General features: G+C 34.3%; 2 protein-coding genes and 1 long non-coding RNA gene across 3 annotated transcripts in view; 1 reads left to right on the top strand and 2 right to left on the bottom strand.

The window, feature by feature from the left end:
* Nucleotides 1-2,726: 2,726 nt before the first annotated feature.
* Nucleotides 2,727-17,063, top strand: part of LOC117152061 — a 19,550-nt gene continuing 5,213 nt past the window's right edge. The window contains exons 1-4 of the long non-coding RNA XR_004462290.1: nucleotides 2,727-2,737; nucleotides 4,239-4,245; nucleotides 4,985-4,987; nucleotides 7,462-7,467. This is a non-coding gene — a long non-coding RNA (uncharacterized LOC117152061). The remainder of the gene's footprint in view (nucleotides 2,738-4,238; nucleotides 4,246-4,984; nucleotides 4,988-7,461; nucleotides 7,468-17,063) is intronic.
* On the bottom strand, nucleotides 3,736-6,466 carry LOC112213368. The gene is made up of 3 exons (XM_024369742.2): nucleotides 6,342-6,466; nucleotides 5,334-5,468; nucleotides 3,736-4,109 (listed from the first exon to the last, which is right to left on the bottom strand). The coding sequence occupies exons 1-3, from the start codon at nucleotides 6,345-6,347 to the stop codon at nucleotides 3,942-3,944; spliced, it is 309 nt and encodes a 102-aa protein (XP_024225510.1). The 5' UTR covers nucleotides 6,348-6,466; the 3' UTR covers nucleotides 3,736-3,941.
* Nucleotides 9,936-17,057, bottom strand: LOC100743909. Its single transcript, XM_024369747.2, has 3 exons — nucleotides 16,923-17,057; nucleotides 14,285-14,437; nucleotides 9,936-10,426 (listed from the first exon to the last, which is right to left on the bottom strand). The coding sequence occupies exons 1-3, from the start codon at nucleotides 16,935-16,937 to the stop codon at nucleotides 10,064-10,066; spliced, it is 531 nt and encodes a 176-aa protein (XP_024225515.1). The 5' UTR covers nucleotides 16,938-17,057; the 3' UTR covers nucleotides 9,936-10,063.

The following is a 17,063-nucleotide window of genomic DNA, read 5'->3' as shown; positions in this document are numbered from 1 at the left end:
TCTGTGGTTTACTCTGTGTACATTTGAATCGCGAGTATCGAATTATTATCGAATAACTTTTAATTTCCGACCGTGATCGTGTACAGTTTCCACAGTTGAAACGTTCGTTGGCCAAACCCTCGTTCTCGAGGCCAAATTTTCAACATCGTTCGTTTCCGTGAAAAATCGTCCTCTTTAGCTTTCCGTGAAAAATGACACGGCTCAAAAATTTTACAATCCCGATACCTTCTTATCTTAGATTAATTTTTATTTTTTAGTTGTTCCTTTCTTACTTTCTTTTTTCATTTCAATGAAAATCAGTAACTGCAACTCCATTTGCTTCGAGATAAGTGCGCTGCTACTAGCACAGTGCTACTTAGCAGCCTATCGAGCGCTCAACTTTGTAGTTCTCCTGTCGTTGGAGTCTTATATGCTTTTAGATCAGACGTTTGAGTGCCTGGGATGGCGAATCGGCCCCTATATTCTTCCCTTAACTGGAAATAATCGCGTCTCTTAAAGGCACTCAAGCTTCCTCAAGTATTGCCCTTAAGTGGCTCCCTCTATTTGGACCATAAAAAACTTCCCGACTATCTGCGTACTGCAATTCTCAGTAAAAAAAAAAAAAGCACTCCATTATGGAACTTCCAACTTGTTACTTGTAAATTCTCCTTTATAAGGTGAAACGATCATTTTCTCTACTTGCGAAGAGTTACCTTATAAAACTTTCTATATTACGTTCCTTTCCGTCTCTTTCTTTATTTCCGCATTTGCCACGTTATTTCACGCATAGGTAACCATTTCGCAAACTTTTTATATTAACCTTTTATATAATATTTTATAATTTCGATGTTATAACGCAGCCGTTTCACGTCCAGTAAAGTAAAGTACCGTTCGCTGAGTAAATAAACATTGATAACCGTTAATCAGGCATTTATTATATCCTAACCTTAAATCTGTGCGCAGTCGATATTTTAACGCGCAAAGTATTTATTTTGCGCGGCCGGTAATTCAGTATCTTTCAGGGGAACCACAGCCAGTCGTTAGCGATCTACGAATTGCTTTTATCGCTTTTCTTCCAATTTTGTCACTCTGTCGAGGTGATGAATTAAAATTCCTCTAATGATTGAAGGGCTGAGGTTAAAAAGGTAACGATTTAAGGGAAAAGCTTGGAATTTTATGTTTCCAGAGTATCTATTAGGTTGGCAACTAAGTGATTGAGGGATTTTGTCAATACCACCTAACGACAAAATCCACAATCGCTTGATTGCCAACCCAATAGAACAACATAGAACTGAACAATCGTCTCGATCGTTAAATTTCACGTATTTACAAAATTTCTATTGTTTCACCAATTTTCCGATTCAGTGGGTAACTTGCAAGGCTGGATGATAGAAAATTCGCCTAATCCGTGAATCATTCGCTAGGAAGCCAGATATTTTTCCAAATGTCGTTACCTCCTTTTCAATTCCGTGACTCGAGCATTTCATGCAGTCGATGATTCAGAAATTTCCGAATAAACGACCAAATAATCATCTAGGATATGTAGTGACGAAACAACGGAGGAATTTATTCCGGAATCGGCAATTCCATTTACGCGGCTTTTCGTGTTCGTCGATCGGACGAAAAATTCGTGGAATTTCGATACATTCGAAAACGATTAACCAGGCCGAAATTTACATCTTGATGTCTGGGGCTCGCTAATTGAACAACAGGCCGGATTTGTGTTGTGCCGAAGCCTCGAGGCTGCCAAATCATCGAGCTGCCGTTTGCGATCGCGCCGGCAACAGAGAGCCGTGGAAATTAATTTCTAATTAACATTGATTGAACGTGTGACACGCAGGCGTGTGTTCGTACATTCAGACAGAGTATGAAACGACCAACGATTGGACTGGAAAACTTTTCAAGCATCGAACAATATATTTCGCACCGTACGCATATTATGGAAAATGTAGGAAAATTAGTATAGGAATGGGAAATTGCTTTTCTACGATTGATGACGTACAAGTTAGGAAACGTACGGAGCTTAGAGTTTTCCGGGCTTTCGGAGTAACTGAGATTTTCCAATCTGTGTATCTTCAAAATCACCAGATTTTGTATTCTTTTAATTTTGAAAAGCTTCGGCCTAGGAAACATCGCGATTTTCCGAGTCTTTAAATTTGAAAATTCTCCCGCGAGCTGGAAAATCATCGACTGTCCGGGTCTCGAAATGTCGCATTTTCAAACCACCGATTTCCTCTCAGACTTCTAAAAAACTTATCCGTACGCCATGTGAAACTTTCGAATTACGAAATTTTAGAAAATTCGAAACTTCTAAAGTCGTCGAATCTCAAGTTTCGCATTCTCGAATTTTCTTTCTAATTCAGAAATTACAGAGTGCAGAAAATTTGCCACTGTTCGAAGTTTCGATTCACTGAATTTTCAAATTCGAAATCGAAAATTTCCTACCATTAAACCACCGAACCGTTAACAGGGAAATTCGTTCGAAGAAATTGTGGACTTTGCTCGAAGGTATTTCTGATCCTCCAGAATGAGATTAAAATCCTGTTTTTCACGAACAGCTTTTTATTTCTATCCAGCATCCCTCTGTGAACCACGAATATGCCACACTTAGAGAGAACGAGTAGAAAGAAGATCGCGAAGGCAATTAAAATACCTTCCAACACTGTGTTCTCGTTTTAATGAACGACGCCCCACGAATTGCAACTAATCTGCCTGGGCGCTTTCCTGACAAATGGCTACTGTAACCTTGTGAACAACCGTATTACAAATTCGTTTGGCCACGTAGGATGGGAAAAACCCAATATTGTAGTTAGCCAGATGTATCTTCTCTCGAAAGCTATAGGTGGATTTTCTAAAGCTCTAATTTTCCATCTTTCTTGTTACGTGGATTTTTAAGGATGGAGCTGATTCAGACACAGGATTTATCTTTTATTGGATTTCCCAAGTACGAAGTTTAAATTATCACAATCTTCTGCAATAGTAATTACACCTGTTATCGATGGGTTGTTTTATTTCTTTTCAAATTGTTCAGCTTCGAACAGGTAATCCCCTTTAAAACTGTGATAAGCTTGAATTTTATTTAAATAGCGAGATTTAGTTGTTGTAAACGAACATTAAATTCATTAGTAATAACGAACACATTAATTATTGTTGATTGACTATTAGAATATTTTGATACTGCTAAGTAATTAACGTAAATAATGTTTATATTGTTATATTCAGGGATTTGCCCAATTTATAATTTAGAGATATTCGACAAATTCATAATTACCAGATTCATAAACTTCGTTTTGTGGTATATTATTAATATACATGTATTTGGTATGTTTTCTCAATTTGTGGAAAATTTGAATGTTTTTCTTGTTTCTTGGATTACTCTGATAATTATGATGAATAAATAACCCTCTAATACGTTTTTTCACTACCTTAACATTTTTGTTTTCCATTATTTTTTCTTTTCATGCATATGAGAGCTTTTTTATTTTGACTTTTATTTTTATTTTAAGACGTACGCGCATCGTGCAATGGGAAAAGTATTTTTTGACGTTGAAAGAAAACCAGATGGGTGCGTTGGGATTAGAACACGAGCCGTTTGGATGGTAATCGGAGACATTACTCGCATCCCCGTATTTCCTCATGTTTCTGCGTGTTCTATTCCAAGTTTATACCACGTATCGATTTATGATTCAACGTTGAACGTCTCAAATTTCTTTTAACGTAAAAAAAAAAAAAAAAATAGAAATACATATCCAATTTTATTTTGTAAATTATTATTACAATTTCTTGACAGAAATGAGTAATTTTCTTTTACAGTCGATTAGTTTTCATCTTAATTCCTCTTCTACAGCTAATACTATTCTTCCTGGAACGTTTTTATCAACGATGGAAGGTTTAGATGAAACACAGTTACAAAACGCGCTGCAACTACGACTAAACTCGTAACTGCCGTTGTCAAAATTTGATCAGTCGCGTATTTGCGACAAAATGGTCTGGAACATTTCCAAGAACTCGTTGAAAACGGTTTCCATGCCGGGGATGGTTTGTTTGACGCACCACTTCGCCGTCGTCGGGCAAATCAGGATTATGGCGATGACAGTGATCATGAGGGGCGCGAGGAACGCCCAGATAAGCTACAGATAAAGGACTTTTATAATTCCCAATGAAATACAGTATCGTCAAAAATGATCAAATTTTATGAACACTCTTTACAGAAGCATTCGAACCAAGGACCATAATAGTTATAGTCGAGATGAGTAAAGTTGCTGTGTAAGAAGTAGTAGGTTGGTTTAATTGATTTTTTTTACGAATAACTATTATAGTTTGTTTTCTAATAAATAAATAATCATCGTTTGTGGCAAAATTCTTTTTTGGTCGCCAATAACCATTATCTAGAAGGGGTGAAGGGAGGAAGAATGAAAATAAAAGTGGAAAGAAAATAAACAAAGATTAAATGTTTCATAAATAATAAAAAAAAATTTATAATATGCAATGCTTATGGACAATGAAGAACATTGTGATGGTCACTAATGGTAATTCGTAACTAGAGTATTTAAAAAGTAATATTTTTCAATTTTTTCTTTAGCAATGACTTTCGTCACCAAGATTTTAGACATAACCGTTATTTTTGATCCCTGACTCGAAAACACTTGTAGAATATATCGTGTGTTTTATAGGAAACATTTTGAGATTTTATTGCCACTAAAGCGAAACTCTTTTGAATAATCGATATTCGATAATAAAACTGAGATTTGGGAAAACTTGGGATCAAATCTTGCGAGACTACATGGTTAATTGAATATTTTCACATTTATGTAAAACACGCTGTCGTTCGGCAGGATTACCACCTAATGGCAAAGCCCGCAATCGCTTAGTTGCCAAGCCAATACTTGAAAGAAAATCTCGTGCAATCAAATTCTGATGCAGAATAAAAAATTGTTCTGAATTACTGTTCGAGTAAACGATGACGTTGACATATTTAACGAACGAATGTAAATGTTAAACCGAGTATGTTGTAAATGCGACGATGCGTGAAAGAGCAAACGACGAATGGAAAAATACCACGGATTAATTAACGGTACGAAACAGATTTTCATTTGTTCTGCTTTAATCAGCCGTGTAATTGGAACGTTCGTTGAATAAATGAAAATAAACGAGAAAGTAAGTGAAAATAAAAATGGGCAGAAATTTGGCAGATATTAGGTTGGCAACTAAGTGATTGCGGACTTTGTCATTACCACCTAATGACACAATCCGTAATCACTTAGTTGCCAAGCCAATATATACCAGGAAAATCGCGAGTAAATATTTGTAAATTGTAAAAGATGTATGAAATTGTGAAAAAGGATAGAACTTACGTAAGAAATCCAAGACACTATCAGCCAACCCAGCAACACTGTACCAGCTGTATTCAAATATGGCGCGTACTCCGGTCGTACAACATATTTTAAGCCGGGAAATTTCGCGCTCAAATCTGTCAGAATAACTTCGAGCTGCGTGAAAAATTGATAGATAATAAATCTGGAAATTTTCCTACGCTCTAATTATTCGCGTTAACGAGGTTACCCGTATGCATTGTTATAATACGATTAGTATGATTTATGAGTATGTTAGCCAGCGAGTAGAAATTTTCCAAAGTACGTAAAATACAAACAGATTTACAGTGTCGATCGAGAGTGTCGTAAAATTGAAAAATTGTAAAAAGAAATTGCACGAAGGAGAAGACAGAGATCGTCTAATGAAAAGCAAAATCAAAAATTGATGGTTCTATTCGATTCTTAAGAAGCAGGATCGAAAAATATTGTAAAATACCATCAAACACGCGTCTAAATAATTATATTTAATAATATCTATAAATAAATAATTGCAAACACAAATAATTCCTATAATCAGATATTTTGTTGGTGATATTTTGTCATTTTTCACCTTTGCGATAATTAGATAATTATTATTTGCCAATTCGTGTTAATATTCGATCGTGAAACAACTTGCTTTCTCTTGGCTAATAGCACGAATGTAACGTAACGTATAATACGAGTATTTATGATGCTGCAGTTGAATATATTAATTTAATTTTTTACACTCAGTAGTCAATGTATATGTGCATATATTATTTATATAATAAATAAACATTTCCTGAAGCAATAATTTCCTGAAGCAACATGTTTCTTTTTCGTTTTTTACGTATTCAAAAACAACTTACGTAAAACTCTAATGTATTTAAATGCATACAGACATACAATCGACTAGTCAGATATATTTTTCTAATATTTAATAAAATAAAATATAATAAAATAATTGTCTACAGACAAATGTTAGGAACTGTCACACGGTTTCCACGATATTCGTCATTAATATTTACTTACGTTCATATTTGTGTATCTCTATTACGAGATTACGAACGCTGAAAATTTACCATAATTCATAAACGAATATTTTCATGCTTTTTTATCTCGCGTTACATTGCTCACTGTCCGTCGACTCAACTAACCTACGTGAATTTCATCATAATTGACAATCGTTCGATCTCTTTGAATATCGTAAACTTCAATTGAAACGATAATAATAATAAATCTGGAAATATCGAAAGAACTTTTAATGACATTTTTATTAAATAGAAATAAAAAGAAATTGTTTAGAAATTTCTTGGAAAATAATTTTGCCGAATTAACTAGGGGAAAAAATGTCCTTTATGATGTCGAGATTGAAAATTCACGTGATAAAGGAGCATGTTCTTCGATTCCAATATCCTTAGAGGATTTTAACGAAATTCTATGAAAATCTTGTTGCAATGTAGTAAATAATTTTTTAGAGTAACTATTTCCTTTACTCTAAGAATGTTACAATGGAAAAATACTCTGCTGCAATTTCGTTCATTTTCCAAGATCAAAGGGAAAGTTTCTTCGCCCTAAGTTAATATTCTGAGGTACGTTATTTCATGTTCATAACATACTGCTCCTAATTTACTTTGAACACAGCATGGTTCCCATATTTTAAAGCCATCTTCTTCTCTTTGTTGCCAAGCGAAATGAATTTCTCTGCGCGACCTGAACTCGCAGGATGACCTAATGAAAAAGAGAACGCATTTGACAGGAAATGAAAAAAGGGGGAGGGGACAAAAAAAAAAGTAAAATATGGGAAAAGAAACTGACAGAGTCCACGATGAAAATATCTTTTATGCAAAAATGTTCGCGCCTTTTTTCCTCGGCTTCCAGTTTCATTTTAAATCTTCTGGAAAACCGGGGACGAGCATCGGAAAAATAAAACTGTTGAAAATTTTCACATTGTTAAGACGTTTCAAAAAATATCTTCGAAATTTTATTTCAAAATTATATATTTTTTTTTTCTTTAATTTCAACTCAAATAACAGACAGATAGCGTTTTGTGATGTTACAGAAAGAATTTTTTCGCATGCTTTTCGCTTGGCACATTTTCTTCCAACCTAATTATCTGTGGCTCGTTTGATAGAAAATAAAAGTAGCGAAGATATAGGTGAAAAAATTCTCATTCGCGATGGAAAGCCATTAGTCGAGCGTGCAATAAATCTAATTATCCTGACATCAGAATGATGTATTATAATTCGCGAAACTGTGGACCGATCATAAATTAAGCCACTAATTATCGCGAAATCTGAATTCATCCAAAATTTCCTGATTTTCCATGAATATTGAAAATAACGACAAAATATTTTACGCGAAAGTTCTACCAATTTTTGTATAATCAAAATAATAAAATGCTAATATTCTTTCTATCTTTCTTGTTTTTCTTTTTCTTTTTTTGCATTTCTAATATTATTCATTAAAGGCTGAGAAGAATTTTTATAGAAGAATTAGATGAGAAACAGGATTTTCCAAACTGCAACGGTGAATTCTTAGAATTAGAATTTTTTTGCAATTCTAATTAAAGTTCTTTGAAATTAACATTGTTTAATTCCATTCTTCTTATATGTAGAATACATGTTAACGAGATCCATTGGAAATTAGACGAAAAGAGAAGAAAATGAAGAAAAATGATCAAATTAATGCGATAATTTTTCAAATTTACAATGACGATACACTAAAAAATATACTTTATTGAAAATTTAATTTAATAAATATTGCTCTGAAATCTGTTTTTCATAACTGAATATTTAGTTTTTTATATAAGTTTCTATTTTTATAAATAAATTGCAAACATATATTGAAGTATTATATCCATACAATATTTCTTACACCAAATAATGTTTTTTTATATTTATTTATCTGACATTATTATACATGCATTTTTTGCTGTAAATAAGATTTTTATATACTTCTATTTCTACTTAACAAATGAATATTATTGCAAGAAATGTTAATACTTTTATGCAGTTATTGACATACAACCAACCAATCCTTTGATGTTTGAAATGTACTATAATCTACTTAAATTCAATGTAAATGTAATGTTGAAATGCGTGAAATGTAATATATATGAAGTGTAGTGTTGTTGTCCGCGATACTTGTAGATGCTGAGCTGTAGATGTATGTCGCTGATGAGGTACTGCTATTTTCCTTCTAATTTAGATACGTGGAAGAAAAATTGGACTATGGGTGACCGGGATACGAACCCGGGTCCCGAACGTTCGTAACCTAAGGCATTAACCACTGCGCTACCTTCATCCGGTAGAAATTAGCGTCGAGTGGCGGTATTTGTTGTCGAGTGCCGCCACATATATGAATCTTCGATTATAAATATTTATTTGTATTGCAACCAGAATTTTTTCGTATACGTAATCAAATCTTCTGCAAAATATGGAAGTTTCTACTAAAGTGAGTATTTTGCTTCGAATGAAATTTTGCAGTTTTGTTATGAAGATATTTCGCGACTTGGGAAAAACACGAAAAAAAAACGATATTTTGCATTAAATAGTATTTTTGTCACACCGTTACCGTGATCTTTCTCGAATTAGGAAAGGGACAAAGAGAAAACAAAATTCCTAATAAAAGGAATATCTTGTACAAAATACAATTTTCTTGTATTTTTAACCGGATCTTCCAGAAACTATGAAGTGGAAGGAAAACAAAAGTAAAGGGAAGGAGAAAAAAAATGATAGAAGATGTCAAAAAGCAAGTGTAACAATATCCAATTGTGATCGATTATCGCGTGAAACGTATCATCCAACGGTGTAAAGTCGAGTAGACGATGACGTGTTTTTTATTGGAATTTCGTGAGAAAAATGAATTATCGACGGATGACGAGATTTTAAAGACATTTATACGATTACTTCAACTACAGAGAGAATCCGTGAAATCAAAGGGACGCTCAATTTTAAAGGCGTAACGTTTGATTCCCTTTGAGAAATTTGTGAGAAAATTGTCCGCGCTTAATTCTCATTGAACGATTTATTACGATTTGTGCAATTTACTTTGGATTTGACTTAGGCATGCGTGAAAATCGGAAAATTTAATTTCACAGGTTTAACGAGAATCGGAAACCAGAGTGTCAAAAGTACTTTAAAAAGCAACCATTGGACAATGTGATATTATAATCTGGAAACCAGACTCGAACAAAATAAATGAACAAGTTTATCGGTGGCAAGAAAAATGTTGGGAATTTGGATTTTCCCAGAATTCAGTCTTATGAATAAAATCTTATAAAACGTTATCGATACGAAAATTGATCTGCTGTCAGATCAGTATCTAGTCTTATAATTTGCGATTAATACCCTAACCTAACCTAAAATTCTAACTTAACCTAAAAAACACTGCTATAACCTGAAAACGAAATGTTTTCCAACAGTGAAAGATCGAAGTTTGTTAGAATATCGGTGGAATTTTATTAAAACATTAATAAAAAAATTTCTTTTGAAGAAGATAAGAGATCAAGTTCTATGAGAAATATAAATAAAACTATGTTCTATTTGATATTGATAAAAATTTCTTACAAAAAGGTAAAAACCAAATTCACTTGCAAACTCAATAACAACACAATTCTTTTAATTCGTCGAAAAGACATGTATATATTTCAAAACAGACGATTTTCATTAAACACCATGGTCGTTATTCACTTCAGCGATTTATTCTCCCATGGACTCTTCAAGCGTTTCGTTTGCTTCCTTGTCGCTGGTCTATCCAATTTCTTCGGAAGCAGATTTTCCAGTTTCACGATCATCATCAGCCTCTTCGATTTCTCGGTCCTCGTCAACCTTCTCGACTTCCATCTCGTAGGGACTGTGAACTTCTATCTCTTGCTCGTCCTGCTCCTCGTCATCCTGATCGACGCTAGCCACTTCTGACATTTGTACGGCCTTGTAATTATCACCCTCGCGAGGGAACGTTTCTTCCATCAAGCCTGACATCACGTTTCTGTTGTAAAACACTTCCGGTTGACGTATACCTATCTCTAATTCTAAGACAGGTGCACGTCCACGATCCATGCGCATCTTATGGTAAGCGTTGGATGTCAGCTTTTTACTCTTCCTCAGCCCAAACTGCGGACAGCCAGGCATTTAACATTAACTGGCCACGAGCTCTCCGGCCCTGCCACTTATTTTCCATTTATCGACGTATTTTAAATATTTCGTTTGATCCACAGAGCGGTACAGTAACCACGAGCCTTTGTCCGATAGTCGGACAAAAGGATGTTTCGAACAAAGGTTTTCAGCTGTCGAACGACTACGAATTGAAACATTATGAATATCAAAGAAACTTTTATTTCGATGGAAAAATTAAAGTCACTGTATTTTTTTTCAATTATACGATACGACATTTTTTATATGCCAGATAGGTTATGTTTTTCAATTCTTCATAAAAAAAAAAAGTGTTAAGGTACTTGGATCGAAGTATGATTAGTTTGAAAGATATTTGAACTTGAATATCGCGAAACTTATCGCATAAAAAATAAGAGAAGATAGTGCGGTGCTGTTTCGGTTTAACGTTTTCCCCCTCCTTCAAGCGATAGGTTTCACGACATTAAAGTTCAAATATCGTTTAAATTAATCATTCTTCGACTCGAGTATTTTCATACTTTTTTCCTAGAGGATTAAGAAATGCATCGGATGGTGTGTTAAAAGATGTAGTGTTCTGTTTAGAAAAATACGTATGACCTTGACTTTTCGTGCAAGTGAAACCTTCTTTGAATTTCTTAACGTTGTAGTCGATCGGAAACTGATTAACTTTTGCTCGAGATATCTTTCTATCCGACTATCGGAAATGCCTGAAAAATCGTAGGAACTGAATTTTGAACTACCCTGTATAATGACTTACGAAAGTATTTCAGCACTTACTATAGGGAACTTTTAAGTATACAGTGGGGAACAAGAGAAAGTTTAAAATTGGTAACTATGAATTTTAGTAACTTTTGTATCAAATATTGTTTACAGTTGTTTGGTCATCTATTCCGTGTTGTACACGAGTTGTGTAAAATTATAATGTCGTTTTATATTTCTTATTCTATTCTACAAAATTCTTTTTGTTCGCCACTGTATATTATTGGGTTGGCAACTAACCCAATATACGTGTTGTGTAAAACATTTTGGAATTTCGTTAACACTATAACCAAATACATAAATGATTCTTGATTTCGAATTGATTATTACTAATTATTGTTAATTTCGAAAATATTTGGTTATTCTGTCACAGAATAAAGAGAATATGAGGATCCACAGTAGGAAGGTTTCTTTCGTTCTTTGCAAGATAATGACAAAAGGCACTAAAGACTAGGGAATTTGCAAAAGTAATATAACCTAGAAACCTACAAATTCACCAGATATTTTCATTCTACACGATAAAACGAATTGAAACAGGAGAAACAATGGAAAAGAAGTAAGAGAATTTACAAGTTTACCAACCAATATTTGCACCTTGTGTAACAAAATAAAAAGAGAAACAGATGAGAGGATCTGAATATTTCAAGAACAGAATATTTCATTGCACGCATCGAAACAAAAGGAAAAGCGATAAAAGAGTCTATAAATCTAAAAAGCAATATTTTCATCTCTTAGAAAGCAATGAAAATAGACGAAGAACGAGAGATAAGAAATAAAAGAATTTATAAACTTGTGCAAGAATATTTCCAACTTTTATAAAAGAACTAATCGAAACAAGGAAAAAAAAGAGGGCAAGAAATAGAACAATGCACGAGTTTGTTTCTTACGATTCGTTTGATCATGATTTGTCAGTTTGGTGACAATGTAGAAAATCTGTATGTACCTAGTTGAATCTGGCAAAAAAATATATGATGATTCGTCGGTATAAGAAATTATTAACGGCTGAAAATTCCGGGAGGAGAGCATGAAATGGATGATCTAATTTCCGCGAATAATCCGCACGACGAGGTCCTACGACGACGGTGGTATTACGAAATCGTGTAATAACCTAATATTTTAGCTGGTTTCACACAGTCCTGCAGACAGTTTTCCATTTTCTCTAACGTTGGCAAACTGCACACGACAAACCCTCGTCGACGAATATTCAACGCGACAAACTAATTAATCCGAACGACATCAACGATCCTCTTATCTTACTTTAACGTGATTCTCTTCTGTTTTCCACCACATTCGACCATCACATTCCAAGTTTAAAATCATCTGAAATCTGTTCAATGTAATTAACGATAGACTTAAGTGTTATGTCTATGAAATCTAGGAATTATTACTATACTTTAGTCTAGGGATTTTTTTATACATCAAATCAGATTAAAAAGGAAATCTTTAAATCCAGTCCAATGAGACTAAATCTTTTAAGAACCTTTTCTCTGTGGCAATACTAAATTGAGAGTTTCTATAAATCTTGTAAAAAATTAAATTAATTAATTTAGTTAGAAATCTAGTACGTATCTTGAAAAACGATCAAGACCACTGGCGTTAAATTCACTAGAATATCACAACATAATTCCCTAGATCATTCCACTAATTCTATTATAGATGGACTAAATCCTAACAAGCTTCCTAACAAGTTTCCCAACAAGTTCTCCAAATATTGAAACACAGGATTAGTAAAATAGAAACGAATTTCTCTTCAGTTTTATGTGCTGCTTACTTCTAAAGTTTGATAATATACTTCACAAACAATCGTGTCCCTCGCTTCCTTTATCCAGGCAGATAGATAGATCTGCGCATAGAAACGTGAGCTAACAAATTTTAATAAAGTTCCTTTCGTTAAATTAAAATACAAAATTCCCGTGTACATTGGAAACAAAAAAGTCACTATCCTAACTTCCATCTAAATACAAATTTACTTTGCTCTAAAAAATTTATTTCAAATCAAAAATCTTTTTCCCGATAATTTTCTCTTTTTAAGTATTTAAAATAATTGTCATTTCGGTCTCTGGATTATAGTCTAGTGAAATTGAATGCAAAATTGGGTCGACCTGTAGAATAGCTACCTCCTCACACATTTCGATGCTCTTGAAATATGTTGTCAAGGTCGTCATTCTGAACAATCTTTTCCTACACATATATCGGGTGTTCGGTTTTCCAAGTTACAAGTATGTTCGTTACCTTCGCATGAATTTTAACAGCACTCTTTCTAATACCTCTGTGGTGAGGTATTGAAGGAAAAATAATAAAAATTGAATTACAAATGTAAAGTAGTAGGTGAGGTTAGGTTATTTAAGTGATTGCAGTCCTCGTGAACGGGAACAGTCGCATGGGGGCGGAATTAATGTGCGATTTAAATCCAGTGATGTTAAAAAATAGGGGAAAATACTGACACACACACGCGCGCGCAATAGTTCTAACATCTAATGTACAAAATCGTGTAAAAAGTAACAAAAACAATATTAGTATAAAATACAGAAATAATACGAATGTGTCTTTTCGTGGATATTTTAGGCGACTCGTTTTTCAGGAAAACGTTTGGTACAACAATGCCAATGCTCGAAATGCCAATTTTCTCGTTTACCATTTTCTGTCATATGCGATCATAGCCGGGAAATAAGAAAGAAAACCCCAAATCAAAATGAATACTCGCGATTCAAATGCACACAGCGTAAACCATACGATATGTTTAAGAGTACCAAATCGAGGAGGTCGCGCATCAACAGGTAAACAAAAATTTGTTGTTTTCCTGAAAAACGTGTCACATTTCCGGCTTCGGCGACCTGCTAAAAAAATGTAATTCTTTCGTGTATAACTCGATAGCTATATAAACACCTTATACATGTATAGGAAAGAGCTGTTCAAAATTATGACCTTGAGCACATATTTCAAGGACACCGAAATCAACGAAGAGTTAGCTGTATACGGCAGGTTCATCCAACGTTGTTACAGTTCCTAATGGTCCAATAATATCAGTCATTGATAAAACGGGTGTCTAAAAGAATTCTATTACCTCGTTTTCATACTCACAATGATTATCTTGCCCGATTGGTGAAGCATAAAAACGGTGAAAGGATTGATCAGGGTGATGGCCAGTTCCACCAATCGCAACACGGCAACGAGGCAGACTAGAACGCCGGTTAATGCCACTAGCCCCACGAACTGGAGCAGACACGTTACCGCCTGAAATATCGGACACCATTTAGCAGAGGCAATGACGGCGAAAAATCTTCCAGAGAAACAGGAAACGCTGGGTCTTTCGAGTTAACGTTTGACGTTTCCAGCATCATTCTTTTTTTTTTTTTTTTTGCTACTAACAAAATTGAAATTAATGACCAAGAAGACAGTAAACCGATATTAATCGTTAGTTGCTATTGTTGCATTAGAGTATCCCTTTTATCTTATTCAATGTTTTATATTTGACGAAACGGCAATTCGATCTTTGTCGTGTAAAGCGTACGATATTGAACGAAAATAAAATATACGTTCTATGTACACCGGCGACCATAATTATCGGGACAGCTTTGTAGTAGCAATGAAATATTTTTCATTATTCTTACTGTTACTATTCTGTGTGTTACGTCGGGCGACTCTCTACCTGGACCAGGTCATACACCGCGGGCCAGACGGACACCAGATGCCCGCTCATCCTTACGGCGTACCCTCAATAGCTTTAAGGACCCGTCATAAATCCGAGTAATTCGCTAGCTAAGGTCCTTCAAATCCAACAAATGTCTTTTTCTAAATCACTTTCTAAAGACGATTGTTTACTACGGCTTGACAAGGGAAAGTTGGGTTTTCTCGCGTACGATTCTTCCTAATTAACAACTTTCTATCGAAGGCAGCTAAGACCCTTCCTAGTCCACCAACCTTCGTTTAACCGATTAACAACGAAGCCTATATCTATCTTATCTTCGTGCGATAAGTTGTTATCTATTTATATCTACTCAACAGTGTAATCTAAGTGTTGGAAATATATAACTTATAATTCTGTGAATCACAGTGTTATACTAACTGAATCAGCCCTATTATCTCAACGGAAATCAGGGGATCGATCAATTCGTGGTGTCGATTGCTATAATCGTAACGGGAATTTACGACTCCCGTTAACGTCTCTCCTCGCGATTGCGTCTCGCCGAAACTACACTTACTTTCTAATTGCTTTACTATAGGCCTTATATCTTATTATTAATTATTATTATTACATCTTGTTATTATATAGGCCTTGTAGCTTATGAGCTGAACTATTATGCGAAATAACATTTTTAAAATCTAAAAAAACTGGAGCAGAAGGAAGAAGAGGAATCACTTTCGCTTTTAAAACTTCGATTATCAAGTAAAATCGGTATCAAGCATTTAAAGTTTTCGTCGTTATTGGACGTCGTTATTAGATCGTTAAAAGTTTCGAAGATATCCCATAATCTATATTACGTGCCTGAACCAAAGAGAAACTTAGAAAAAAAAAAGAAGAAGAAAAATGAATCAGTTGGTTTTCGTTTTGAAACTTTCGTTTCAAGTAAAACCGGTATTAAAAGTTTCCACTGACATTAAACATCGCTATTAAACATTCAAAGTTTCCCAGATATCGCATAATTGAACGTGCTTTCGAGAAAGCTAATCACATTCATCCCGGAAAATCTTAAGGAAATAACCGGCCAAATTCCTTTTGAAGTCCATCAATTTTCCTCCATAGTTTCAAATTGTATTAAGTATCGTTGTTAGAGCACAAATATTTGTACAAATTCATAATTCACTGAATGCAATGGAAGAAACGAAACCGACGCAGAAATTGTTTACCATACTTGGAATATTTTATAGATTTTTGCAATTTTAAATTTCCTTAAAATGTATAAAAATCCACAGTCCAAATAAATGTTCCACTTGCGAGGTCTTCTATATTTTCGTATGCTATTTTAAAAATTGTTGAAACTCCTGAAACTTCTCAAAATAACATAAATAATATAGAAATAAATCTGCTGAGAAATGTACGAAGATCTGCAAAAATATTTCTTAATAGTGGTGACATTAAATACCGCTATCGATCATTCGTAACTTTTCCCACTTTTCGCGCGAATATAATAAGCGTTGCGTAACTTTTGAGTGCGGGTGTAACTCGTGGCTAGAATTAAAAAATTGTAAAAAGAAACTGCACGAAAGAGAAGACGGATCGTCTAACGAAACTAAAATAAAAATACTGATGCTCTATTAAATTCTTAAAAAGCATCGAAAAATATTGTAAAAGACCAAGAAATACGCGTTTAAATAATTACATTTTATACTATCTATAAATAATTAAAAACACAAATAATTCCTTGAATTTCTACCAAGTTTCAAATCGAACAGATCCTGTTCAGTTTCTATCGAAAAACGTCAGAAATTTGTCATATGAATAATTTTTCGCATTTCTAATAATTAGATAATTATTATTTAAATAATGATCATTAAAACAAGAATTTTCGAAAAAATATATTCACGAAAATTGATTCAAGATAAGACACCGTATATATGTCGAAGCTTTGCTCGAATCGTCATAACCTCTAAGTGAAAACCTGTCTCCTTGGTCGTACATATTCCAATCCTCATTCGATACGAAAAATCAACACCGGTGTGTGTGTCTATCTGGTAACAGACGATAAAGGGAAAAACGAAGACAGAAGAATTGTCTCACGCAGAGGATCGTCATTTCCGGTGGTACGTGTTTGGCTGGCTGGGAACGCGAGAAGCGAGCGAACTGCTGATTCCTGTCGATTTCATGGATAGAACGTCAATATCCAGTTCATTCCGTAGGTTTGAGCGACGACGAAGCTAC

Source organism: Bombus impatiens, unplaced genomic scaffold, assembly GCF_000188095.3.
Source record: "Bombus impatiens unplaced genomic scaffold, BIMP_2.2 scf_0637, whole genome shotgun sequence".
Lineage (NCBI taxonomy): Eukaryota > Metazoa > Arthropoda > Insecta > Hymenoptera > Apidae > Bombus > Bombus impatiens.
Note: the sequence above shows the minus strand (reverse complement) of the source record. Positions and strands in the feature narration are given on the sequence as shown.